At 41.6% G+C, this 27,625-nt stretch overlaps 1 protein-coding gene across 1 annotated transcript; it reads left to right on the top strand.

Annotated features, from left to right (window-relative positions):
- Nucleotides 1-740: 740 nt before the first annotated feature.
- Nucleotides 741-4,055, top strand: LOC139290531 (zinc finger protein 436). Its single transcript, XM_070912334.1, has 2 exons — nucleotides 741-1,110; nucleotides 2,671-4,055. Exons 1-2 carry the CDS (start codon nucleotides 741-743, stop codon nucleotides 4,053-4,055), a joined length of 1,755 nt encoding a protein of 584 aa, XP_070768435.1.
- The last annotated feature ends 23,570 nt before the right edge of the window (nucleotides 4,056-27,625 follow it).

The following is a 27,625-nucleotide window of genomic DNA, read 5'->3' as shown; positions in this document are numbered from 1 at the left end:
AAATTTCAATTCAGCTTTCACCAATAAATATGAGTAAACTATTAGTAAATCGATTCTCTTTGGATTTTGGATTGTGGCGCAGACAAAACAAGACATATGACACCTTGGCCTCTAAGGAATTGTGATGGGTATAAAATGTTAATATCACAATAAAGTAAAGGCATGTCTATGATAGATGCCAATTAAAATATGGTGATGGATTGACTGGCAGTGTAATGTAGGTAGTCTGAAGATGATGATGTTTGTTGTTGTCGCTTTAATTTAATTGTGGGATGTAACGTGGACTTCACTGGTCCGAGCTGGTTGGCCAGAGCCACAGGAAGTGAGGTGCTCTTCCTGTGTTATTATCTCTACACACTAATACCCACAGAGTAAACGTTAGCTTAGATATTTAACGGCTGCTTTGGCTGAATCGCGTAATATACAACGGTAAGTGCTTTCTTTATTGCTAACAAAAGCTGAATGACACTGACAGCTGCATAGCTACGAGAAAACTATTGTAACGTTAAATGAGCCACAGTGCTGCTAGGCTAACGCTGCCGTTGGTGTCGCGTAGCTATGATGCTAACGTTAGATGACAGAAAGAGGACCGAGATGGAGAAGATGACCGCTTGTGTTCGTTTTTACAGTGCTTACGTTGCCATGTATGAAGCTGTCTTCGCCTTCCAAGATATTCACCCCAATAATGTGTTCCTCTGGTCCACAGCACCCAAAAGAGACGAACTCCTGATGGTGACTATATGAAGATGAAATCTGCCAAGAAGAAGTCTTTGCAAAACAAAGCAAAGAGAGGAGAGAAACAACACGATGCGGTCGTAGTTAAAACTGAATCTGAGGAAGACTCGCGTGAAGTTTACACTAATGGAGATGGTCTTAACATCCTAATCAAAGAGGAACCACATTTACAGGAGATCAGTGAGCAGCACAATGGAGACTCATCAAGCTGGTCAGACACTAAGCCTGACCAACAACAGGCACACATAAAGGAGGAGTATGACTCCGACCATCAGCCAGAATATGAATTCAGTGAAGCTGCTGTCAAGGAGGAGTCAGAGTCATGGATTAAAGAGGAGAGCGACAACGAAGAGGAGGGAGAGGGGGTTCGCACAGGTAGGAGCCAGTAGTAAATGAAAAACACACAATCCCTTATTATTTGTTTATTTGCATACTCTATTCTAAGTGCCATTACACAGCATGGTGAGTTATTAATTCAGTTCAATTTAATTTATATAGCACCAAATCATAACAGAAGTTACCTCAGGCACTGTTCACATAGAACACCCTTAATAATTGTAGCAGCGGGTGTTGACCAGGATAATGGGAGCAGTAGGTGGCTTACAATCATAGAACCAGACTCTAGAGCTCTAGAGGCAGAAATACCTGCAGAAAGCAACAGGAGAGAGAAGATGTTGAGTTAGTAACGTGCATTAATTGGATAAGAATGCGTACAGATGGAGGGAGAGAGGAGCTCAGTGCATCATTGGAAGTCTAGCAGCATAACTAAAGGACGGCAGCCCTAATGCTTTAGAAGCTTATCAAAGCTTTATCGAAGAGGGAAGTCTTAAGCGTACTCTTAAATGCCAGGAGGGTGTCTATGTATTTGGGTATCATCTGCGTAACAATGAGGGTTTATGGAGTGTTATATAATAATATTGCCTAAAGGAGGCATATATAAGGTAAATAGAATTGGTCTAAGCACAGAATCTTGTGGAACTCCGTGACTAACTTTTGCGTGCGTGGAGGATTCATCATTAACAAGTACAAACTGAGATCCGTCTGATAAATAGGACTTAAACCAGCTTAGTGCGGTTCCTTTAATGCCAATTAAATGTTCCAGTCTCTGTAATAGGATGTGATGGTCAATGGTATCGAATGCAGCACTAAGATCTAACAAGACAACTCCTTTGTCTGATGCACTTAGGTCATTTGTAACTTTCACCAGTGCTGTCTCTGTGATATGATGCACTCTAAATCCTGAAAACCACTGAAAACCACTGAAAACCATCAAATAACTTATTGTTATGTAGAAAGTCACACAACTGATTGGCAACTGCTTTCTTAAGCATCTTAGAGAGAAAGGACAGGTTAGATATAGGTCTATAGTTGGCTAAAACCACTGGATCAAGAGTGAGCTTTTTCAGAAGAGGTTTAATTACAGCTACTTACAGCTAAAGGACTAGGGCACATGTTAATAAAGACAGATTGATCATATATAATAAAGAGGTGCTAACTAATGGTAAAACTTCTTTAAGCAGCCTAGTTGGGGTCTAAGAGACAGGTTGATGGCTTAGATGCACTAATACAAAAGCAGGATATCAGATGTAGCCAGCTTTAAGATGGCCAGTATTTTGGCTTTTGTGGAAGTCTTACTAGAAGTGTCAAGCTTTGCTGCAATTGTTTTTTTATATATATATATATATATATATATATATATATATAACAGAGTTAAACTAGTATGTCTTATCACAAGAAAGGCAGGTTAGAAATACACATTTGCTGTTTTGCACTTTTGTATTTACCCTCTTCTCTTCTGCATACCTATAATAGCTTTACTTTTTTTGTCATTACTTTAAATTATTATGTTTTAGATTATCAGTATGACAGGGAAGTATAAATCATAAATTCTTCATTTTTTAATGCACTGCTTTCTGTGTGTCCTCTCCTACTTAGAGTCATCGTCTGAGTTCTTTCCATGTCCTCACTGCACTGTCTCCTTTACTGACTTGGAGTTCTTGGAGAAGCATGTCAAGTGGGTCCATCAGAAACAGTATCTTGCCAAGCTGAAAAAATGCCTCTCAAGCCGCACACTAAACCTCATCCCCAAACACACCTGCACTGTCTGCAGCAGCACCTTTAACTCTAAAGTTCACCTTAGGGTCCATGTACATGAAGCCCACCCTTCTGCCCCTCCCCGCAGGCTCCACCCATGTCCAACCTGTGCACGCAGCTTCCAGTACCTGAAAAATCTGAAGAATCACTGTCAGCGATGGCACAACATGTCTGTGGTTACCAGAGGAGGGCATCTCAGCTGCGCCGACTGTGGGAAGAGTTTCAAAGCTACCTGGGGTCAAGGGCCTCATTTGTGTCATGAAGCGGATAACACAGAACCTGAAGATAAGCCAATCTGTCTGGACACTGGTGTGCAGTGTCCAGAATGTGGTAAGAAGTTACGCACGCCTCAAAGCCTGGAGGATCACATGCGCACCCACACAGGTGACCGGCCGTTTGTCTGTAAGGATTGTGGCAGGAGGTTCGTGGAGCGCAGCGGTTGGCGGCAACACATGAAAATACACATAGGGGAGAAGCCGTACAAGTGTCAGGTGTGCGGGAAGGCCTTTTTAAGATCACACCACCTCAAGTGCCACTTAACCACACACTCCGGCAAGAAGGAATATTCCTGCACTGAATGTGGAAAGGAGTTTGGATTCAAGTCAAGTCTGGATCTCCACCTGAAGACGCATTCCAGTGAGAAACCCTTCCACTGCAATGTGTGCGGGAAGAACTTTAACACCCAGAGAAACCTGAGGGTTCACACCAAACTCCACACCAATGAGAAAGCTCACCAGTGCGGGGACTGTGGGCTGAAGATAGGAGATCTCGGGGCTTTGAAAATACACCTGCGGACACACACCGGAGAAAGGCCTTACCACTGCACAGTCTGCGGCAATAGGTTCATACGCCTTGCACATCTGCGAAACCACCAACGCACCCACACTGGTGAGAGACCCTACAAATGCACTGAATGCGACAAGAGTTTCACTCAGTCTGGCGATCTGGTGAAGCATAAGAGGATACACTCTGGGGAAAAACCCTTTGAATGCCCAGACTGCCACCGCCGTTACACCTCCTCTGGTGATCTGGGCAAGCATAGGAGGAGTCACACTAACCTGCGTCCCTACACATGTCAAGAATGTGGAAAAAGCTTTCGCTTATCAGGTCATTTGAAAACTCACATGTTAACTCACACAGGGGAGAAGCCATACTCCTGCCCCAACTGCCTCCGCAGGTTTGCTCGCTCTCACCATCTTTCTGGACACGTGGCTAAATGTCGCTGAGCGAGGCGCCTCGGTAGCTCACCTGGTACCATTTACTAAGGCTGAGTCCTTACTGCAGCAGCCCGGGTTCGATTCAAGCCCAGGCCCTTTGCTGCATGTCATCCCCTCTCTCTCTCCCGCCTTTCCTGTCTCACTTCAGCTGTCACTATCTAATAAAGGCAAAAATGCCCGGGAAAAAAAAAATTATAAAAAGCTTTCTTGAGATGACTGTAAATAAGCTAGGCTGGTTTTATGTAGTCATTTTGGGAGCTAGTATACAGTCTACTACTAGATTTTTTTTAATGAGTGTATTAAAGTCAAAACTCATATCTGTATATAATTATTTATATGAACTTTCTGTAACCCTCGTGACCCAGGTGACTGTTTTAACTTATTATGAAAAGTGAACTGAACACATGACTCATGTTTGTTATTGCATGGAATTTTTTTAAAGCACTATCCCAGGCATTTTGTTTTTTCAGGGAAGGTCTGAACTGGTTTTGCAAGACACTATTATAATGGAGGTGTGAGTACATGGTATGAGGCAGAGTTCAGTGGGACATGCAGATAATGGATTGTAGGTCAATGCTGTATTATTTGTAAAAATGTAATAAATTATTTGATGAATGCATGAACACGATGTGTGATGCTACTGTGTTTTAAGTCACTGGGAGAGGCCAAATTATTTGAAACATTTGTGTAGGGAAGTGTTAAATGAACAATAAGGATGGCCATATTTCATCAGAAACTGAAAACTGGAGAATTGGCTTGTGTGAACAATGCTAAGAATAAGAGATTATTTATTTATTTAACATTTATTTACATAGTTTAATAGGTGTTTTTGTTACCACGACACACCTGGGGCAGCTCTTAGGAGCAGGATATATTTAGCTTTTAACAGTGAGGACTAAAACTTTGGAAAGGGGACTCAGGTAAAAAGAGTTGTTTGGGGATGTATTCTATGTCTTTTTCTACTACGTAGTAAAGACATTTGACCCTGTTTCCTGTTATACTCGAAAAGCAAGTGGTCTTTTGTTGGTCTTCCATCTATGACCCTAGCTTATAAGACTACTTATTCTGCATTTAATTGGTTCACTATCTTACTTATAATGAGCAGCTTAAGTGTATAGCAACTGTAATTGTATTGTAGGTGTATCATTAGGTTTCTCAACTTTGGGGTCGGGAGTTTATTATTTGTTTGATATAACAATAATAAAATAAAACAATAAAGCCATAAATAGTTGTATCATTCTATAGGGAGATCCCCACCATGTTATTGAAAACAGACTACACGTGTATGACAAATCCCCAATAAGCATTCACAATAAAATTCTTGGGACTGTGGGACTTCATGATAAAGCCTAAAGCTTATTAATGTTTGCATGCTGCTTAGCTGAGCGTTGATGGCAAGAACGGTGTATCCCGGCGGGGCGGATCACCCTTTCGTTAACATTGCGTTCAACGTAGAAGCGCCACCCGCGAGGGGCAGGCGGACATTAGAAACGTGCTTATTGTCATTTTTAGCGGGCAGAGCACGCGCGTAAAAGTTTCCAAACATTTATTTTGTCTGTGTCGCCACAAAGTCAGTGACACAGTCAACGATTTGAGCTCAGACAGTACGTTTAAACATTTATAACCTGGCAGACACAAACAGGGTTGACCCAACTAGCTAACTGTTAGTAACTTAACTGAAATGACGCTCACAATGGGGCCGGTGCAGTGCTAACACAAGCTAGCGCTAACCTAGCTAGCTAACAAACGTAAGTAAAATTAGCGCTGTTGCTGCGTCATTTAGCTGTTAGCATGTTAACAAGCGGTAGTTAACGTTTAGAGCCAAGTTCAAGACAAGAGGTGCTATCTGGGGCCAGGTTTTAAGTTAAGTTTTAAAGTGTAGAGGCACACCAAAAGCACCATAACTCATGGATTCAAGGAACGCCAAACACACGTTTCGTAAGTACAGTCGTCTCACATTTTTCGGCAATTGGTGACGTTACAGTAAATGGGTGGTTTCGGTTTATCAATAGACTTTACAGTTTACTGTTCCATGGCTAAGGGAAGTTAGCATATGTATGTTTTAGTACTTTCACTCTGACACATAAATTTATATGGTCAACATCATTTAATGTAAACTGGCGTCTTATTTTCAAAACAATATGCCCCTTCTACAGAATGATAGATATAACTTAAAATACGGTCTTCTCAATCAGCCCACCTGAAATTGCTCTTACAAATGAACAGGAAAAAATATCTATGTATATATATATATATATATATGTAATTCACATGCTTTATTGACAAACAACTCTAAGGTTATCTTTGTATGTCCTAGTATGTCATTGTGCATCTCATGTTCACTGTGAATTGGCCTCTTCAGTTTGTCACATAATCAATAACCTTCAGTCTGTATTTAAAATGAATTGAGGGGATGTGAGACATTTATATAACTTAGTAATACATTTAATTCACACTTATGTGAGAGTGGCCTTTGTCACTGCTTGCATGATTTAACATACTATCTCATAGAAATATTAAAATGATATCAGCAATAGTAACACAGTACAACATTCTGTGACCTCTAAAGCAAGCTTGCAGCAAGATGAAGATAAAACCTCAGATACAGAGACCTCTAGTGGCATTTGGGTAATTTCTACAAGACACATCAAGGAAGAGATGGGTATTAAATCATAGCTTACACAGCAGTCCAGTTTAAGAGACCGTGATTTTTACTTTTATACTGAATACTGAAACCACACCAGTGGATGAGGAACAACTGTTTTTGGCCAGAGGAATAAACTATAACTGTAATTGACTGTTACACAAGAAAAGAGAGAACGCCAAAAGTGGACCTAAGTGATCGAAAATGAATACTTTAGAGCCCAATGAGGGACACACCCTTATTAATATGATTAGGTCTGCAAAAAGAAGGCGAGGACGCCCTAAAAACTGCACTGCACGAAGTCCGAGAAGAGTAAAATGAACAAGGGAGCTTGAGTTGGAATGATATTAGCTGTAAACAAGTCAGAGAGGAGCCAGCAGACCCTGAGACACATGAAATATGCCATGTAACAAAGTTTGGGAATTGGGAATTTGAAGGCCTGGAGGCATTTGTTAAGGGAGAGACTGAGGCACGCTGAACTGGACACTACTATGGCGAGACACCACAAGCTGAAGCAGTGGAAAGCAACACAAGTAAGTCACCTCACCTCTAATCTTTTACTAATCCTCCTCAGTGCCTCTAGATGTTTCATTGAAGAGTCTTTTAAGTTTATTCATTAGAATGTGAATTTCTTGCTCAGACCAGTACAGATTTGTTTTGAGGATGTCATTTTCATTGATTATTGAACCTTACATGGATGTGTTCTTTGTTTAAATAGATCTTTTATATAGATAATTTTAAAACAAAATGTTTTATTATAATAACTTCACTGTCTTGTGCCCTCACCAAATACGATCTAAGTTGATAAAAGGCCAAACTCTGGCAGGAAAATAATGTTTTTTGTTCATTTTTTTGTTTTTTTTGCTGCTGTAGCAAACAATTAATCTCTGCATACCTAAAACTATAACGTTTCAGATATGCTGTACTGTCATGGCTACAAGGCACATACGAGCCTGCTGCTGACCTTAAATGAAACCAGAGAGAATAAATACAGACTAGTGGTCATCAATACTTAGTTAACACCTTTTGAAAATATTCCCTTGTCCACAACTGTTGTTTCATCATGTCTGAACCATGCACAATTACACGAGTTCTCATGGAAATCCATTTGCCAAACAGATGTTGGGTTGTGGTGTCCTTTAACGGTGGTCAGTGAAAAGATGTTTTTAAAGCAGACAGGTGATATGTTTTCTTTTCTGGTGAAATGGTCAACTATTGAAAAGATGTTTGACTAAATTTTATGGTTACAAGAGATAGTCACAGCAGGGTTATGGATCTGTGTTGATTAACTGTTATTGACCCAGAAAACAAGAATTCTTTGTCAGGTCGTTGTTGCAGTGTAAAAAAAAAAAACACAACAAAAATGCATTGAGGAGAAGACTCGTACTGCTCCTGTTGTTGCCACCATATTAAAAATCAGAAGTGAATTACTGAAAATCCTTCAGGGTTGAAGCACCTCATCATGATCACTTCACCATCCCAAGGTTTTCATGTTTCAGCTGAATTAACAACGGGTAAGCAACTGTACACAGTTTTCCCAAATTGAAAATGTACATGGGTTTATTTTGTAAATAGTCGTACTATAAACCAGAACTGGTATTTAATTCAAATTTTGCTGTTTTATTGACACAAGTCACTGACTTAAGTCTTGAGGCATATCAATGTACAAAATAATATGAAATAAGAATATGCAGTGTGTCATACTAAGAATACATTTTTATTTTTCCAGTGCAGTCAGATGTGTCTACTGGGCAAAGAATTATAATGAAACGAAAAAAGACCAACTAAACATGGATTTAAAGTGTTTGTGTGGTTTTTGGCAAGGTATATAAATATGCGTGTGTGTGGATGGGGAATGTTTTCTCTACCTCGTCTTTTACCATATATTTATTAATTAGTTCCAGTCATTTAAATTCTGTCAACTCCACTAAATACTTATTATTCATTGATACACTCTTTTTCTCTCTCCAGCTTTGTCTCGGCAGGAGACTCCTGAGTTTCACCCTTGTGTCCTTCAGTCAGTCTGGCTTCCCGCAGCAGCATGTCAAGTGTCATCACCGGGATTAGCACTGTGGTATAGTTATGTGTCCTCTAGATATCGGTCCTCAAAGTACTCTTCAGTACTTAACTGTCTTCAGTGCAGTGCTACTTTCCAGGCTTTGATGCAGCTAACAGTCCATAAGAAACAGGCCCATCCTTCTGCTCCGTCCAGGAAACTTCACAAACGTGCGATGCCCGGACTGTAAAAGGAGTTCCAGTAAGTCCTGGGGACAGGGGCCTCATTTGCTCTTATTGAATCAGCAATACACTCTGTAAATATATGAATATGTACTCCAGATTCCAGCCATATGAATGTTAGGTGTGAAAGAAAGAAATCTGAGATTAGTATTTTGCATGAACGCGTTCATGTGAGAAACCTTACACCTGTTTCGAATGTGGGAAGGCCTTTAAGAGCTTTAAGCAAACACAAACAGACCCATTTGCAATCTGGGGAAGGTTTTAGTTGTACAGAATGTGGTAAGATCTTCATCAGCAAGGATAAATTAAAATATCACCAGAGGATCCCCCAAAAGATGTACCAATGTGGTGAATGCGGGCTAAGGGTGGCCAGCTTGCAGGCACTGAAGGTACATGCACGGTGACATACTGGAGGAAGGCCTTATCACTGCAAGGTGTGCAACAAGATTCAAATGCTGGAAGCACTTGTGCAACCACCAGCGCACCCACACTAATGAGAGACCGTACAAATATGATCAGTACTGAGTGAAGTGTGAAGAAATGTCATTGATAGTTCTGCAGCTATTTGTTTTTTTCCTTTTTACTGGTGCTTACTGTTCACACAGCATAATGCACTACAAATACTAAGTATCATCTTTGATAGCATACAGAATATATGAAAAACTGTATTGTTGGATTTGTGGGAAAAAAAATGTATTCACTGGCAGGGTACTAACATCTGTCAGACACAGAGATAAAGCAAGTTTTAGTTGCAACATATTTACATGCTCCTGTTTTGGAAAATTGTATTCTGAAAATTGCCAATAAATGATATTTCATGTAGTTATCGAATTTGTCTGAGTGTATCTGCAAAAAGATGAACAACAGACTAGCATAAGAAACTCAAAGGCCTGTTTTGTCAGGAAGAATTTTTGCGTGGTTAAGTGGCACACAAAAAATAGTCTACTCTTTTAAAAAAAATCATCTTCCATATGAGAAAAGAAACCCCAGGGGGCTTAGGAAATATCTCATATATCCTTCAAAAAATATCCTAAAACTAACACTCTATGAGGAGGAAAATTTTTAGAATAAAATGCATGAAAAACAATAATGGAAAGAAGATAAATTGTCTTTTTAGTGTTTGAGGTTACATTTGAAATGTATTGTATTTTTTTTCTATCTCACTTTGTCTCTTGCATTTTATTTCCTGTTTGGAACGGAGTATATATTTGCCTCTAGTAGGGAGGGCAGTCATCAGAGGAAAACCTTGCTCACACATTCATTTACACCCAGGATATGCATCACTAGGACAGGGGCCACAACCAAACCTGTCCCGGTCAATTCAGTGGGAATTGGTCTATTATTTTTATGTCCGCAATTACGAGGACAGAGCAGTAACTACGACTCCAGCACAGATAACAAAGATATATTTAGTAGTAAATAATATTGACTGTACCTTTGTTTAAAGCTGGAATCAATACTTCTTAAAGCGTGTCCATTTTTCATTTAGCCGCGTCATGTCTGTGCGGAGGAGGGGCAGAGAGATGAATGGGTGGATTCTCTAATTCCCCCTGTTGCAGTTATCATAATTGTTGAACAACCACGGTTTTTAAAGATCGGGCTCGAGGAGAGGCAGGCCACACAAAGAAAGTTAATAGATTTGGAAAATTGAGATAGATTGCACAGCCGCCGTTTTTGGAATGTTCCATCGGCGTGGCAGGCAGATGGACAAATATGATCTGGGGATGAGGAGGGGGGGGGGGGGGGGGGCACTGCAGCACAAACACAGGGTGGCAGAGAATGCATCCTGACGTATAAAGGTGTTACTGTTCCCCCTTTTCCGTGCAGTCTGTGTGTATCGTCGTCTGGCGGTTGATAGCCGGATACATCACAGTTTGAGGCCTACATCAGCTTCAGAGCAGATGGGTCGGCCGATGAATTCTCCCTGAGAGGCCGCAGTGAAACAGCAGTAGTTCCTCTCTTGAAGCACCAGGGGGAAATGGATAGCTGTGGAAAGGATGCTTCAGGGAATAGGCGAGCTCAGGAAATGTCTCGCTCTGAAGTTCAGGAAATTTGTTAGAACTGTGATATGGAACAAGCCTGTGGTCAGCATTGCATATAGAAAATATTTTTTATGTTGTAAAGCAACATCATACCTCCTCCTCATCATAAACAGTGTTGTTCCAGCTGATAGTGCTCCCTTTGTAAGACCTCTGACCCTGTCATTTGTCTGCCGACGATGGCTTTTAGAACCTCCTAAAGGATATTTTACAGCAGTGATTTATCCGGAGGGGCCTACATTTGTTTCATCCGTTTTGATACCGGTCATTGTTTTCACATTTGATGCATTCAGGCTTTTCTCTGCTCCTCAGAAATCTTTCACATATCCAATTTTCGCCTTTCCCGTGTCCAATTTTCCCTAATATTCAGATGATTATGGCATGATGCTTTCCTTTCCTCCTTTCAGCATTCCACTCTTCCTCTCCTGCTCCTATTTCGCCTGTTTCTCTTTCACTCTCCTCCTCAGATTCTGACATACAGCTACACAATATGAATGTTTACAGTGACATTATGTTTAATCAGCGCAGATATAGATACACTGCGATGGCTGAGAGTCTACTGGAAATCATTCACAAATCGAAACATGAAACCTTACATTTATTCAGCCCTCCCTGTCCCAAAACCAAATGGCAAAAAAAAATTCAATCTGCCCCCTTTGACAGACAGTTGGTAGTGTTTTAGGTAGCAGTCTGAGAATTACATTACCCCATATTGAAGTCCAGTTGAGGGGATTTTCTTTTTGTGATGTAATTTGAGCTATCCAATTTTCCTTGTATTTACTGTCTATATTTTTGTCAATTTGGCAGAGGAACACATTGTGTGCGTTGGCGCTGGGTGTCACTGGTGTCGTCACGCTACAGTGGTTTTGGTGTTGGCTGGCCTCGGAGGTCAGTGTGTGGGAAGAGATGGTGGCTCTGCAGGGCTTTGCAGCGGCTCTTGGCCTGTCCCTTTGGGCTCCGGCAGGCCCACATCCACTCCTCTTATTCATGAAGGGGTCAACACACGGGTCAAAACACACCGTTTGACTCCCCACAACACATTGGTGTGTGTGGGTGTAGATGAAACTGGGTATTTTGTGGGCCTTTGGTAAGCTGCAGCTGGTAGCGGCTCTTACTTCTCTCCCTCTCGAGTCCAAATGTGCCTAAAAGCATGGCTTACACAAAGGAAGGAGAGAGAAAACGCCATTAAATTGCGTTGCATTGAGTGCTGAGAGTGGGCTGCCGAGTTACACATAAAGGGATGGAAAGACGCTGTTTATTCCCTATTAGTATCACCACATTGACAGGTTGGTCAAGAGTTAAGGAAGATTTCTCTCTCCCTCAACTACCTCTAATGCTAGCACTGAGAAACTATGCTGGACAAGACTAATGTGTTCCCCACCAAGCCAGCTGCTATCGTGGTGACTCCCGGAGTGGATCTCTTGACCACGGCCTCCCTCTTCCTCTCATCCCACTGTAACCTCTTGCTCTCGCTGTCTCTTTAGTGGAAGGATAGAGATGTGGAGGGCGAGAGAGACTGACAGTGTGCGCTCCCCTGCTCAGTAAATATGAACTGCACCCAGCAGACAGACTCATTCATCACAGGGGAAAGAGGGAGAAAAGGGGGTGGAGAGGCAGGGTGGAGGGGTATAGAAAGGACTAAGAGAAATGTCCAAAAGACAGAGAGCAGGATGGAGGAAGAGGAGGAAGAAGAGAGGTGGGAGGAATAGGAAGAGGATGAAAGAAAGGAAAGTGTTCTGGGTGAAATGAGTGGGTGAAAAAGATAACAGGCTGAAAAGGGGGAGAGAGTCCTGGATGATTGAAGGATAGATAAAGGATAGTGGATGTGCACGGGGAGGAGAAACCTCAAGCATGAGAAAACTGATGAAATATCGGAGGACATTTTATATCTCATCACCAAGAGATCTTGTGTTGTCATCGATGCCTTTAAGCATCTTGTTATGAGAGGAACATTAGTTTCTCCTGCCCTGCAGTCGGGAAGCTCATGTCTCTCTCGGACCTGTTGCTTTTCCCATTTTGACCTTGAATATGCACACTAGGATATGTTCTTGGATCTGGAGGTCATGTTGCATTAATGCAAACTCGATGTTTTTTCACACGTTACAGTTAAAGTGCCTGTTAGGTATGAGGTGAGAAAATGTAATGGTTGTCTAAATTTAAATTATGGTTAAATGCTATGTTATTAAAGCGATACTATAAATACATTTTTTGTCAACAAATCCCATGAGAAGACTAAATCCAACTGTGTTTGTCCATCTCTCAAAACTTGCCAACTTCACTCAGCCCCAGGCCTACTCATTCCAACTGAAGACCAAATTTGTAATTATGAGCAAATGATGCTCAAACACAAGTAAAACGGGGATTTGTTGGGGACTATTTTCACACAAATTTGGTGCTCTTCGGTGTATCAGGGTTGACTCAAAATAAACTGCAGTGCCCATGTCCATTGTGTTGAAGGAGCATGTCACCCAGTGCAAGAGTATGGCTCACTGGTTTGTTTTTTAATAGTTTTGTACAACAATGAAGCTCTATGGCTCGGAGGAACTCGGACTACACCAGGCTTTGGCTACACAGGCAATATTTGTTAGTAGGATAAATTCATTGTTGGTTTTGGTCTTTTCATGGATTTGTTGATAATAAAGATATAGAATATCACCAGTTTTATCCTTTTATTATGTGTGTTAAAAATGTCAGTATAAACAAAACACTACTAATTTCAGCCAAATGCACCAGATTTCCTCACAATAAAGAAAAAGGCCTACATATCCTTTGCAATAAAATAAATCATTAGTTATCTGTTGTTTGAGCCCCACTGTTTTTGTTTTTTTTACAGATTTCCCAAAAAAAGACATTATTTTTAAAGGAGCAGTTCAGTTCAAAGCCCATATTTTTAGGATTTGAAAATGTATGACTTTGGCGTCTCCTAGTTGTAGCAAGGAAAAGGCTGAAATCAATGCACAAGATGTATTTGATTACTGAGATACATACAGTAGTTACTGTGGTGATTGATTGTTTTGATTATTGGCTCACCTCCAGTGGCAAACAAATCAATTGAGCTTTTTTGAGTCTTAGTCGAAGATATTGGTCACAAAGACTGACATTAAAACTGCAAATTATATTCTTTGAGCTTTTTTAGATAGGGTTAGTCCAGTTCTCAGATATCTGCTCAAACACTAATGAAAATGATCTCTACTTGTGTTCAGTGTCGCTCTGTCAAGTACCATGTAACAAATGTGTTTTTTTGGAAGTGCCCTTGACAGGCATCACTTACAACTGTTATTTCACCTAAGGTTTGAATGTACCAAATGCAAGGAGACAAAAACAACAAAATATTTCTAGAAAATCCCAGAGTCCTTTGCACTTTCCGGTCCGTGTCCTCAATTTCCAACGACTTCCCCCTCTTCACTCCCACCAAAACCACCTCCTCTCCATCTTTTTCCACTCCGCAGAAAGACAGGAGAGAGGGAAGATGATGTGTGACAGATGCCATATTTCGACTTTCTGTCAGAGAGATTAATATTGACACAGTGTGTTTCTTACCAGGGGCTTCTTGACTGTGTGTGTTGGGCTTTGATTTCATTATCCTCTGCTCAGCCACTTTTTTCTTAAGAATCAGACAATAACAGATGTGGCGACTGAAATAGAGACACTGATATTGGAGGGGCTGAGTGAACAAGTCATATTGCCGGGGGGGTCGGCCATCAGTCCTGTTTGCTGTGGAAGTGTAAACCCCCCAAGGATACCCAAAGCACAGAGACCCTTCAATTTTATCAACCCCTTCAGCTCGATGATAGCATGCGCCGTAAGCTGCTGTACATAGCGTTGTAGTTGTTGCCTCACATATCACATATGGAAATGTTTTAGTTAGAGTTTAGCAGTATATCATTATTATAATGTGGAAAGTGCTTTCACTCAAGTACAGTTCTACGTCACTTGTCCTTTCATGTCATTTCATTTTTTTTCTAATTTACTACATTTCAGTGGCAAATATTGTCCTTTTAACTCCAGTATGTTTATTTGATAGATATAGTTACTAGTTCATTTGCAAATTAAAACATTAAAAACCTATTTGAGCACATAGATATGATGCATTATTATACAATAAATATATAGCCCAATTGATACTGGATTTTTGAGAGTTTTAAGAAATCTGATATGTCTGCCAGTAGTTTTTTTTTTTAAAACATAAACAAGTATTTGTGATAAGGATCTCTGAAATTAGTTTTATTTAAGCATTGTAAAAAATATATATACTGACTGATGCATTCTATAGTTAAAAATAAAGTTGTCAGTCTCTCTGGTGGACAAACTATGTTATAGCGGCGAAACTACTGCAATTTGTTGTCTGTCAACATATACGTCATTACAGATCTAAAATAAGCTAATATTGGCTGATATATCGGTCTAGCCCTGATGTGATATAGCTTAAATTAACTCAACAAATTTTGGTTCAACATTAAAAGGCTGCTTATAACATGCACTATATATCAATGGCCGATATAATATGGGCTAATAAATGAGAAAATGCAGTTATTGTTGTTGTTCTGATAAGGGAATTCTAGCTGATAATTATGTATGATAATGTGGAGCCTTTTCACAATAGCTGCGGACTAGGGATGTCAGGGCAACAGGGGAAATAGTAGTATTTTTAAAGTAATAGTAGTTAATCTCATGTTTTTGTAGTTTATACATGCTTGTCAAGGTGAGAAGGACAGATAAACTCACATATTTGGCATTATTCAATTATATTTTTAAAACACGAACAGTAAAGGTTCTCTAAACATCAGTGTTTTTTTTTAGGGAAAATAGTCAACTATCTAAAAAATGTGCTTTTTAGTATCTGTCTGCATAATCTACTTTTAGTACTTTAGTACTCTACTCTAGTACATCTAATGCACTTTTACTCAAATATAAGTTCGAATGCAAGACTTTCACTTGTGATGGTCTACTTGTGCTTCTGCCACTGCTGTAAACTGCTGTTTTTGTCATTGCAGTATTGTGATATACTGTAGCCTAAATGTTGACTTTTTGTGGCCTTAAAGGTTACGTGATGGAAAGATACGATTTTCTGAATTTTTAGACTAGCTGAGCGAGAATAATGTCAAATATCAAAATATCGCCATGTGTTTGATATAGGTATATTCAGGTCAGCATGTGAAGTATATATTGTGTGTGGTTTTGGATTGGATGAATGTGGCTGAGTGTGGAGCCCAGGTTTCAGGATTTACTCCTCACTCAGGTTTTCCAAAGTGCTCATATGTTGTATGATCCTCCCTTCATTGTCTTTACGTGCGAGTGTAATAAAGTCAAATTGATTCAAATGTAATTCCTTTGTTGATTTGAGCAATCTACACGTGGCTTCATGTCTGCAGGCCCAAGCTCACTGGCCTTCATCTTCAACTTGTAAGCCTCTGAGAACTTTCTGACGCTTATCGGAACATTTCTGAGGTGGATACAAAAGATGGATCCTACAGCTTCCTGATTTTGTAATTTCAAAGCGTTGGGGCTTGCTGTGAGAGTAAAATCAATAGGCCTCTCTGGAGAGGAGTAGGTATAGCTTGTAGTCCTATGATATGAGAGAGGATCCGAAACAGGAAACACAGCCGATTGAGGAGGAAATGGGGAGGAGCAAAGCAGCATCGGCGCATAAACAAATAGAAAGCAAAGCAGGAGAGATAATGCAAGAAGGAGACAAGAGACCGATGGGGAAACAGTTGTCGCCAGAGACTTTTATTGACCCCCCCCCCCCTCCTCCTCCTCCTCCTCCTCTGTCCACGTGACTACCAGATAAATTCACAGAGAGAGAGAGAAGGGTAGTGAGGGGAGAGAGAGAGAGAGAGAGAGAGAAATGAGAAAATAAATTACTCTGGAAAGATATGACGATAGGCTACACGCGGCTTTAAATCTAAAAGGGAATTCGCGACACACTCGACCAATTTGTCACTGTGCTTTTTGCCTCTTTTCATTTCTTTTTTGGTACTTTTCCCCCCTATTATTTTTCACCCCCTCGATACCCCGATGCCCCTAATTTACCCCACTTTTCCCTTGTAGGCCTATCCAATTCTTCTTCACTCCACGTTTTCCAAATTTATTTTTCAGGACCTACACATTGTGGAGCTGTCATGTGAGGATATATGATTTCTTTTTTCTTTCTTTCTTTCCTTTCTAACCTACCTGTCATAAAAGGTGTTTCCCCCATGTCCAAGTCTTTATGTATCTGTTTGTAATTTATGACAAATCCATAAATCCATCCACCCGAGCTCCTCTTTCAATAGGTTTCCCTTAATCTGTAACTACAATCAGATTTGTGCCTCCTCCTCCTCCTCCTCCTCCTCGTCCTCCTCCTCCTCTGTAAACATGGGTCTATCAAAATCTGAGAGAAAGGAGGAAATGAGATGCATCACAAAAAAAGAATGAGCTGGCCCACGGTAAAGGATGTCTGGAAAAGAGGTGGAAGAATGGAATGGAAAGGAGAAAAGAAAGAAAACGCAGACTTAAAGTATACCCCCCTCTCTTTTATTTAATTTAGACGCCAGGCGAAAATCGATCCTGCCATTCGATACGCAATCCGAATCAAGGCGAATTAAGCGGGCGGAAATTAACTCTGAAAATATTTTTGATGGAGTGGCTTGTAGTCTCTCGGCCAAATGGACTGCAAAGTGGAACAAATGACAGGGGCCTAGTGGTGGAGACAGCGCCGCTCCATCTTCCATTAGGCCGTAATGGGATAGGTCCAGCCCCCTAGCTCGACTCGGCTGCATTAATCAAAACAGCCGCTATATGAAGATTTATGGTTCTCCACTCCAGCGAAGCCGGAGCCGGAGCCAGTTCTCGGTGTGTATGTTTGAAGGAGGGGGTCGGGAGTCTCCCTCCCCCCCGCCTCCCTCCCTCCCTCTCTCTCCCTCCCTCTCTCTCTCCCCTCTCGCCATCCATCCTATACTTTGCTCCTACCTGTGGGCCTATACAACATGCGTGTCGCGCCTTTACGCGCACACACGCAGCTTTAATCCAGAGACTGTGTAATCGCATTTTGTCATTTTTTTTGTCAACAGGCGTGTCAAACCCTGACTCGTTTGTTGACTCGGTAATATACCTGTAATAGCCGGTCTATATGCATATGAGCATGGTACTTAATCAAACATTATGTTAAGTGATGTGGTGGGAAATAAAAATAGGATCTAGCTGACCTTCAGGCAACATAAACAAACTGTCAGACATTTTCATAACATAACATTTTCTCCCTTAAAAGATCTGTATAGGCCTATATAATTACATTGGTATTACTTTGATGCACCATAGATTTAAGATGTCAGTCAACTCATCTCCAGAAAACATGTGCCAACTCTGTGGGTTTGCCCTCCACACAACCCTAATTATGTGTTTTGATTTGTTGTTTTGTAGTTTTTCAGTGTTTTTGGGGGGCTGCCCTGAGCAACTTCTCCCCTCCAAATCTCCGAGCTGTATGGTTTGCCTGTTGTCACCTCTTAGCCATCCAACATAACAACCAGCAGACAAACAAAATGGGCATCCTCTGGCGTTCAGTAGTGAGACTTTAGATTACAGCCTGTATTGCTGCAGCTCCTCTCTCCATGGCAGCCTATTAGGAGTGTATCGCCCGGTGAGCAGGCCGCTGCTGTGACGAGCCAAAGGGACAGACAGGGGGAGACAGTGTGACGGAGAAGAGTGTGGCGGCTCGAGTAGATTGGAGCTGGGATCGTTCCAAAAAACTTCAGCCAAGTTTTGATGAGATGAGACTGATCGGACCCACTGCTGAGAGACCCTGTTTTACTTTCTTTCTGTGTGTGTGTGTGTGTGTGTGTGTGTGTGTGTGTTTCCTACACAGGGGGAGGATGGATGAACTCATCCCAATAGATGGATCCCACCTCTATCTATTCACACACGCATTTCTCTATTACCTAACTTTCACAGCTCTTTCCTATTCACCCCTCCCTTAACCCCTGTATCTTGTCAGTGTTTTCCCCCATTATTTGTGTCCCCTCTCTTTCTCCTTCATCTAGCTCCCTATCTTATTCCACTTCACTCTCTATATTCCCCCATTCCCCATCCTCTGGCCTCTAACTCTCCCATGCGGATAAGCAAACCAGCATGGAGACATCTCTATATCCATCTATCTATCTCTCCTTTCCTTTTGCCCTCCCTCTTTTCCCCTTTTCCTTTCTTCTCCCTCTTTTCCTTGCGAGCAAAGGGGAAGCTCGCTGCCAGTTTCAGTCTGCCAAAGGGTTTATTTAAATTAGAAACGCTTCAATCTCCTCACTCCCCCTCTTTCCTCTCTCTCTCTCTCTCTCTCTCTCTCTCTCTCTCTCTCATTCACTACCTCTTTCTCTTGGCTGAGGGTGACTCCCACCTTTCCTTGCTGACAGCCTCTAGGGTCCCGTCAATGCCAGACAACTTTGTTTTGTAGATGGAAGTGGTGGAAAGCGGGGTTGGAAGGAGAGAGGAAACGAGGGAGAGGGAAAGTAGTGGTGGGAGAGTGGGAGTTGGAGAGGGGTCAGGGGAGACCTGTTAGTCAGTGTACTTTAGTTCCTTCTTCCTCTCACGGCTCATTCCACCTAGATTAGGACCTGTAAATGGCTTTAGGCTACCTCACCTGGCTTTGGGTCTCCCCATCTCACAGGAATACAGGCAAAGGATTACCTTTTACTCTCTCATTATCACACAGTCAGATCTATCTTGTTCTAAAAGGTGTCTCCCTTCACGCTTTTGTGTATTTTGTATAATTTCTTCCCATTCCTGCACAGTGTTTGTCCCCTAATTATGGCCACCTATCTCCTGCACTGTCTCTGTGACCAGGAAGGGTCAGTCATCTCACCTAATCATTTCTTCTGTTAACAGTGACCCATCTCCCCGATAATCCTTTTGTCCTCCCTCCTTGGGCTCTAATCCCCATCATACCCCCTTCTCCTACCCCTCCTCCTCACCCATTAACACACAATTATTTTGGGGGGGGGGTGACATGGGCGAGGGGGAGGAAACGAGGTGTGGAGAACACAGAGAGGCTGTCTCTCTAATGGCTGAGTGACACCAGACGAGCTCATAGATCATGGAGATTATTAATACCACTGTTAAACACCCCATTCAAGGGCCGCCACCATCCGCACATGCAGACACGCACAACCAAAATGTGCACACACACACCCCCATCATATCTCATTCCCAGCACACATCTTCATATGAGCTGTCATTCATGCTTGGTGAATCGGCATCAATTTCATTTGAGTCATTTAAACAATGCCGGGTGCTCATTACAGCATGAGGTTGAAGGGTAGAATCAGATTTACAATTACAACTCTCAATGGCAGTGTAGGCTATTATTCACGAGGTTATTTCCTTATGATTCGCCTCCTGCAATATTTCTAATGACGGTAATTCCAGGTTTGATCTGATTATCGTGCATACAGTGAGGTGAAAGATTCTATGTGACTTGCCAGTAATGACCAGGGAAATGTGGCCTTTATGTGGCAGTGGGGGTCCATCTAGGGAGAGGAGATTGAAAGGCAAGCAGAGAGTGTGTGTGTGTGTGTGTGTGTGCGTGTGTGCATGTGTGCTTGCGTGCGTGCGTGCATCAATGACCTGTCCGTTTAACCGTTGGGGTTCTGGGGAGATGGCAGGGGGAGCCTGGCGTCCCCGGAGAACAGGGTCTGGGGAAATCACACTTTCACTTTCACCAAACAACCTGGAGGCTGCATGGCAGCTGGCAGAAGCCAATGCACATACTCCCACTCCCCATATCCTAGTTTATATGCAAAGAGACTCCTAAACACACTGGATCTGTGATGTATGGCTTGCATAAAAATTCTGAATTCAGTGAGAATCACACATCTAGCTCCTATAGCATAAACAGCTGCATGATCTGTTAGTCAAATACATTAGAGAAAGGAGTCTAAAAACAATACAGGATTTCATCCCTTATTTATATTATTTATTGCTAGTTTTGCGGACTGACTTTATAGAACAACCCAAACTTCCTGAATTTGAAGGTCAGACTTGCAGGAACTAGCCAATAACAAAAGGAGTTTCTAGTCAAAGCAGGGGTAGAAAAGCTTACTTTAGTACTGCTCCATTAGCTGATCTCAGGTCTCCCTGTGAGCTCTGCTAGTGCCAGCTCATTGATTCCTTAACTAATCACTCTAATTAAAATGCCTTTTATTCATTCAATGGTTTACATGGCAGCCTACTACTTGCATTTAAGGATCAATTGCCACACAAATATACAGAAATTTCTGTCAACAATTTCAGTAGACTGCCTGTTTTTGGCAAAGATTTATATTTGTACAGATGCTGTTTTTTTTAAAAGTTACAACAACTCACACTTTAATTATACAAGATGATACCAGTTTTAGCAAGTTCAAGACCTACAATACATGCAGTATATGTAGCTACCAGGCTGACTGCTCCTTAAAATACTTTGTCACCTGAGGAAATTGGTTTCCTGTTTATGCTGCATGTTATAAATCGGTCTATTTGTCTATGAATGATTCAGACAGAAAGAATGTACACCCTCATTATTTGGAGAAATTAGAATAGTGTAGTCATTATATAATTAAAAAATACTGCCAAAGAATTATACATTGTCTCAAGCTGTCTTATTTTGATGGATGTCTGTTTATGACTCGTTCCGCCTAGAAATTCCTACAACATTTCTTTCCTGATAATATATCAATTTATCAGCAGAGATTTTTATGTTAATTTCCTCCCCCCCTCCCCCTAAAATAAAGTATCTCACTCATAAACGATCTCGAACTAATTAAGCAAGCGTTAATTAAAAATTCTAGAGAGGATAAACGTGGTAGAATTGTTATGGAAACGTTGAAGTTAATCAAGCTTTCAAATTATTGATAACATCCTTAGAACAGTGATCGATCGGGAAGACATTAAGTGGCAAAATAAAGCAGCCGCATTCAGATTTGATGGGTGCCAGTGTGTGTGTGCGTAAAGCAATGTGCAAAAACAATTAGGTCCATAATACATAATATTAGTCCACATGACAAATAGGATATCTTTTGTGTCATTCCCAACTTGCCTGTGTGCACGTGCGAGTCCGTGGCTCGTGCGTTCGAGTAAGTGTGGGGGTGGAGGGGGGGGGGTCTCTTTATCACGCAAACGCCATTAATCAAATGTGTGCGTTCAAATTGCATTGTGAACTCCAAGAGACCGAGATATTGACGTCTGTTGATATGAATATTTCCCCTCTTTGCGGGGCTTTGCGCCTATTTTAAAAGCAGCGTGCACGTCCCCTTGTGTTTACATGTTTCTCTCCTGCCTGCATGTCTGTTTACGCCGGTGTCAGAGCCTGTGTGGCATGTACTTACAAGGCGCTTCATCATCCCACCAGCGATAGGAGCAATTCACCCATAAAGTGGGTCTTTCGCCCATAAATAATATTCAAGTCGCTCTATTGTTAAGTGAAAAGTTGACTGGTGTTTGATTTTTTTTCTTTTTTTCTTCTTCTTCTTCTTTTCCGCGGCGACCTCGGGTTAGGACTCATACATCACGGGATGACAGCTATAGAAAGGCCCTAAATTAGCAACTAAATCGAATATTGATCAGCTATGTGCGGCCCTGCGAGTCGCGCCTCCTTGCCGTTTTTTCCAGAGAGAGAGAGAGGGAGGGAGAAAGGAGAGGGGGTGTTTGGGGGAGTGGGGGGTGAAAACGAGAGATAGAGGGGGGAGGTGGGGGGCGGTGAAAGGTGCTTCTCTCTCTCTCTCTCTCTCTCTCTCTCTCTCTCTCTCCTCTCTTTCTCTCTCTGTTTGAGTTTAAGTGTTTGTGTATTTTATTGCCCATTGTTTTGGACTCGGAGTAAAAGCACCTTCCTCGAAATTGGATGTTTATTTTCATATAGTTTTTTGCATTCACAAGAAAATGATAATACTAATCTCTGTATCTCTCACGGAGTAAGCAGACGTCAGATTATTTCATGCTTTAGCTGTGCATCCATCTAGGTTACAACCTTCATATCTGCCCCGTTCCCCAGCAAGTATTGCTCTTTATTGTTTACATAAAGTTCAAATGAAGTCCCTCATTACCCACTCGCCTATTGGCTCCTGTTTATGGATCATTGACTGCGTAGGCACGGTTGCATCGACTTCCCTCTTATCCCCGATGCTGGGACGAGTGGGAGGTCGGCGGCGCGCACATGCTCTCGCAGCAGGGACGCGTTTGATGAAACGATCAAGAGGGCTCTCTCTCTCTCTCCCCCTCTCTCTCCCGGGAAGTGTTGTGTGTCCGGGGCGGCGATGAACCAAGCCCAATGCCGGGGGAGTGGGTGGTCAAGGTTGCGCCGGGTCAGTGAGATTAGCCCCGGCGTGCTCTATAACAAAGGGACGGATCGTCAGATGCCGCCAAGTCTGGATCAAAGTATCGGGTGTAGGACAAGTGGGGCGTAAGACAGGGATGAGCTGCGGATTACAGCGGGCTAATTGGAAAGGATGTTTTCAGTCCATTAATGGGTGCTCAAATATAGGCTAGGTTTTCTTAGCTGTTGTTTTTGACCAATATTTTGAATTCAGTTGTTGGTTACTTATTACATTTGTATGCAGTGGAGGAAGAAGTACTGAAACCCTGAAATAAAAGTTGCAATACAGTCACAGCAAGTCCTGCATGCAGACCTTTGCTTACAAGTAGAAATACCAGAAAATACTTGGTATAAAAAGTATAAAAAAGTAGAAGTACTCATGTGGAATGCCACCTTTCAGTGTTATTTTACTATCACAGACGCATTAACAAGCAACGTTTTGTTTTAGCTAATTTTAGCTATAAACTGTTTGGTCGATGAATCTGTAACAATGCATCATATTTTAAGATGATAATATGTTTTGTTCTGAAAAATCTTAATCCACAAAGTAACTAGTAACTATAAAGTAAAAAGTGCAACATTTTCCTCTGAAAATATAAAGTATCAGTTAAACACAAGTAGAGTACTTGCACCTAGTTACTTCTCAAACACTGTTTGTAGACAAAAAGACAGCTGGGTGTATAGGTCAAAACATTTCTGATACAGTCTCAACAAAAGTTATACGTTAGTTAGTTTCACAAATTAGCTTCCTTTATATTATACTGGTTATATTGTGCCCTCTGTCATTTTAAACAAAGCCATAGGTTTTATTTGCATCACACACCTACACAGAATCATCCCAAGCTTGGATGTGGTCTACAATATGTCCCTGAACTGACGCAACTTCAGTACTTTAATCGCAGCGAGGACGTTTCAGCACAGTGTCCCGTGGTGTTACCGCTTCGCTGTCCATGGTGCTGAATGCGCTGGGCCCACAGCACCACGGCCACCGTGGACACGTGTTTGCTGCCCCCCCCCCCCATCGGGACTCTGGTAGGCTTTCTATTGACTGAAAACAAACTCCCCCTCCTAACGCGTAGTATATGCGTAAATCATCTCGCCAGTTTTAGATAGGCTAAGTTAATAAAATAGCCTATAAACGCCCATCCGTAACCGAGCGAGCCGAAAACCACAATTCATCCTGACGAGGTCACTAGCAACCATGTCGTTTAGCTCGGCGCTTCCCCAGCTTTGTCATAGCAACGACCCCCACAAAAAGCCACTTAGCCTCAGAGGATTTTGTGACATTTTTTAATGCAGATTATATAACTTTATACGTATAATCAAGAGAGCAAAACCTACCATCAAAATCAGCATAATTAGTCTTTGCAATAGTACTTTCTTCACTGTGAGTGAGTAAAGTAACAGTTACATTAAGCTACTTTAACTGTTTGACAGTCTAATTATATCGAACTATTATTAAGTATCCTACTCGAGCAGGAAGACAGAGAGCTACAGAGAGAGAAGCAGATGAAGTTAAGTTTGTCGGAGAGAAAACGCGCGCCCCTCCCTCCTTCACGCGCCTCTCGGGCTACTAGCAGCTCTTCAGAACTCTGCTCGAGGACATTCCGGGAACCATCTGTTTCCGGCAGAGCACCGGGCGCGGGGCATGCAGGAAGCGAGGCTCACAAATTTGCGCGGAAAGGTGGTTGTCTGCCAATGCGTTTGTTGTGAAATATCGCCCTCCCCCTCCTCCGCTTGAATTCCTATCTGTCGTGTACACCTAACAGGAGAAATGAAGTGTTGCAGAACGGAATAGAACACCAACCTAATAACTCTGCACGAGGAGGGAGTGTCGGATTAGTGTACTTTGTAGAGACATATCACTGATGAAGGGACTGGGAAACTGGTTGTGGAACAGTTCACTATAGGGTTACCTGTTGTCACTGCCGTAAACCGCTATTAATGGCAGTTAGGGCAGGTCCACGCGAACACAGGTGTTCAGGTTAGTGTGTTTGTGAGAGGGGGAGATAGAGAAAGAGAGGGAATGAAGAGAGTTAGTGTCGAGGTAAACTGGCAGAGAGACAAACCAATCTCCACCTCTCTGATGAGAAGTGCCCTGGGCATTTGCAGCAATACTGTACTGTGGAGAGGATATGATCTTTCCATCTTTCTACTCTATCAGTTCTAGTTGTTATCTCATTCCGATAATTTGACTTCTGCCTCGTGGCCTGTTCCTAATTTTATTTTAAATTAATTAATTTCTAACCCTAACCCTATCTTAGAATTTTACTCCTTTACTTTTAAGTTGCTCTCAGTGTTATACACAGTTCCAAAAACAATGTCCAGGATATGCAGCTAAAAACAAGGACAACAAAGCTGAGCAAAGATAGGTAAACATAGAACATACAAGTGAATTAATAAATTCATATATTAAAAGCAGCAACAATGACGAAAAACATACAATGTCTATACATGTCAAGTGTTTCTGTAAACTGTAAACAATACAAACAGTGCAAATAGTAAATATTGAATGGATATGCATGAAGTACAAATTTGGGGGAAAATGTCGAGCACTGTGGTTTAAAGAGTATTGTTATTAGCAGGGTGACACTGTTGGTGGATTTGGGGCTGATCCAAAAATATGATGAGATCTCCACTTTAGGGGGCGTGCTTTCTCCTACCCCTGCAAAGGTGAGGTGATGGGTCCTGCAGATGCATCACCTGAGACCAAAGGAACCTGCAGACACTTCACAGTGAGTGAAAGTGTTAACAGGATCATAGCCTGAGGCAGAGCAAAGAGGTCTCTATTTATGTGTGAACAGGACATCATCCTTCTCCATCGTATATATGTATGGTTTTCCCTATTTGATTCACTGCTTTTTCATGATGTTAATTCCCACATGTAATGGATGGCTGTGGAGATGAACCTTGCAAAATGTATTTGTAAAATGCAGTACTCTTGTTTGACACAAAAACTTTTTTCAGAACACCATCTGACAGAACATAATTAAAAAATAAAGTTTTGATACACAAATTAAAGAGAAAACAGCTGCAGTATAAAGGACACTTTTTGCAGGTGTGCATTTCCAGCATGTTTGACTTTTCTCTGAGCTGATAAACTACAGGGTTTCGACAAAATATTGCAAACTAATTATGGAACGCTGGAACTTACGCTTTAACTTAATCACAATTACAAACACTGCTACAAAGGTGTATCATGTTAGACACAATGCCAATTAGCAGCAATCTTCAGCTATCAAACAGGTCTAGCAATTAGCGCTTTGATCTGTGAGTTTTCAAAGTAACATGAGGCAACTAACAGAGCTCAAAAGAAGGCAAGTTATTTGTGAAAACACTGGAAGTGTATCAGTCAACAAAACTGCAGAATTATTTGATCGCTGTTGAGGAAAAGTCTTCAAACTCTGGACAATGCTATACAATAATATACAAAACACAAAATGATGGACATATACAATTTATATACAAGTTATTCTTTGACAAATACTGCTAATGGCCAGACAGCCCAATAAAAGCCACCTTTTTACTGCAAAGTCTTTTATGATAAAGTGGTGGTTATTTTTTCTAACTCCTGTATTTGTTTGCGAGTATTATGTATGTTTCTCTTTGCCATATTGCAGACGCTCGGAGAAGAATGTTATCACATTTGAAGAGTGATATTGATTAATGAGAACCTTTTTGTCACACGCCGAGGCTACGGGAGACTGATCACTAAAGATCAAAACAAAGGAGAGAGCCAGGTAAGAGCAAACAAGGAGGAACAATAAGTACAACTGACAATGGTAGACGCAGTGTTGTTAGCCAGGACATGACTGGCGAGATAAAGGGGGAAAAGAAACAAAAAATCTTGCAAAGTTAAACAGAAAAGTACCAATGGGAGGAGAAGGATGGAAGTAGTAGAAACAGAGGGATAGAGAGGGAAAAGAGGAAGGAAAGGAGGACGGAGGGATAATTGCATTAGAAAGAAGAGAGGGCCAAAAGGAAGGAAATGATTAGAGGAGAAAGGACTGATATCCGATAGAGAGAAGGAGAGATGGAGGAGGGGATGGGTGGTAGAGGAGGGCTCACTTACCGCCCGCCGTTCAATACATACTGACACTCTCTCTCTGTATCAATACACAAACACGCTGTGTGTGTGTGTGTGTGTGTGTGTGTGTGTGTGTGTGTGTGTGTGTGTACACAGGTCTGTTAATCCTAGTCTAGCATCCTATCTCACTTGTCCCATCCGTGGTCTCAGAGGACCGTTCATGTCAATCTCACTCATTCCCTGCGTCGCAGTTCGTCTTGAACTTCCACGTTGCCTTCTCCAGTTTCCAGTCGCACTTATTAGAATTGAACTGATTAT

Source organism: Enoplosus armatus, chromosome 9 (genome assembly GCF_043641665.1).
Source record: "Enoplosus armatus isolate fEnoArm2 chromosome 9, fEnoArm2.hap1, whole genome shotgun sequence".
Taxonomy (NCBI): Eukaryota; Metazoa; Chordata; class Actinopteri; order Centrarchiformes; family Enoplosidae; genus Enoplosus; species Enoplosus armatus.
This window is presented reverse-complemented; position numbering and strand designations above follow the sequence as displayed.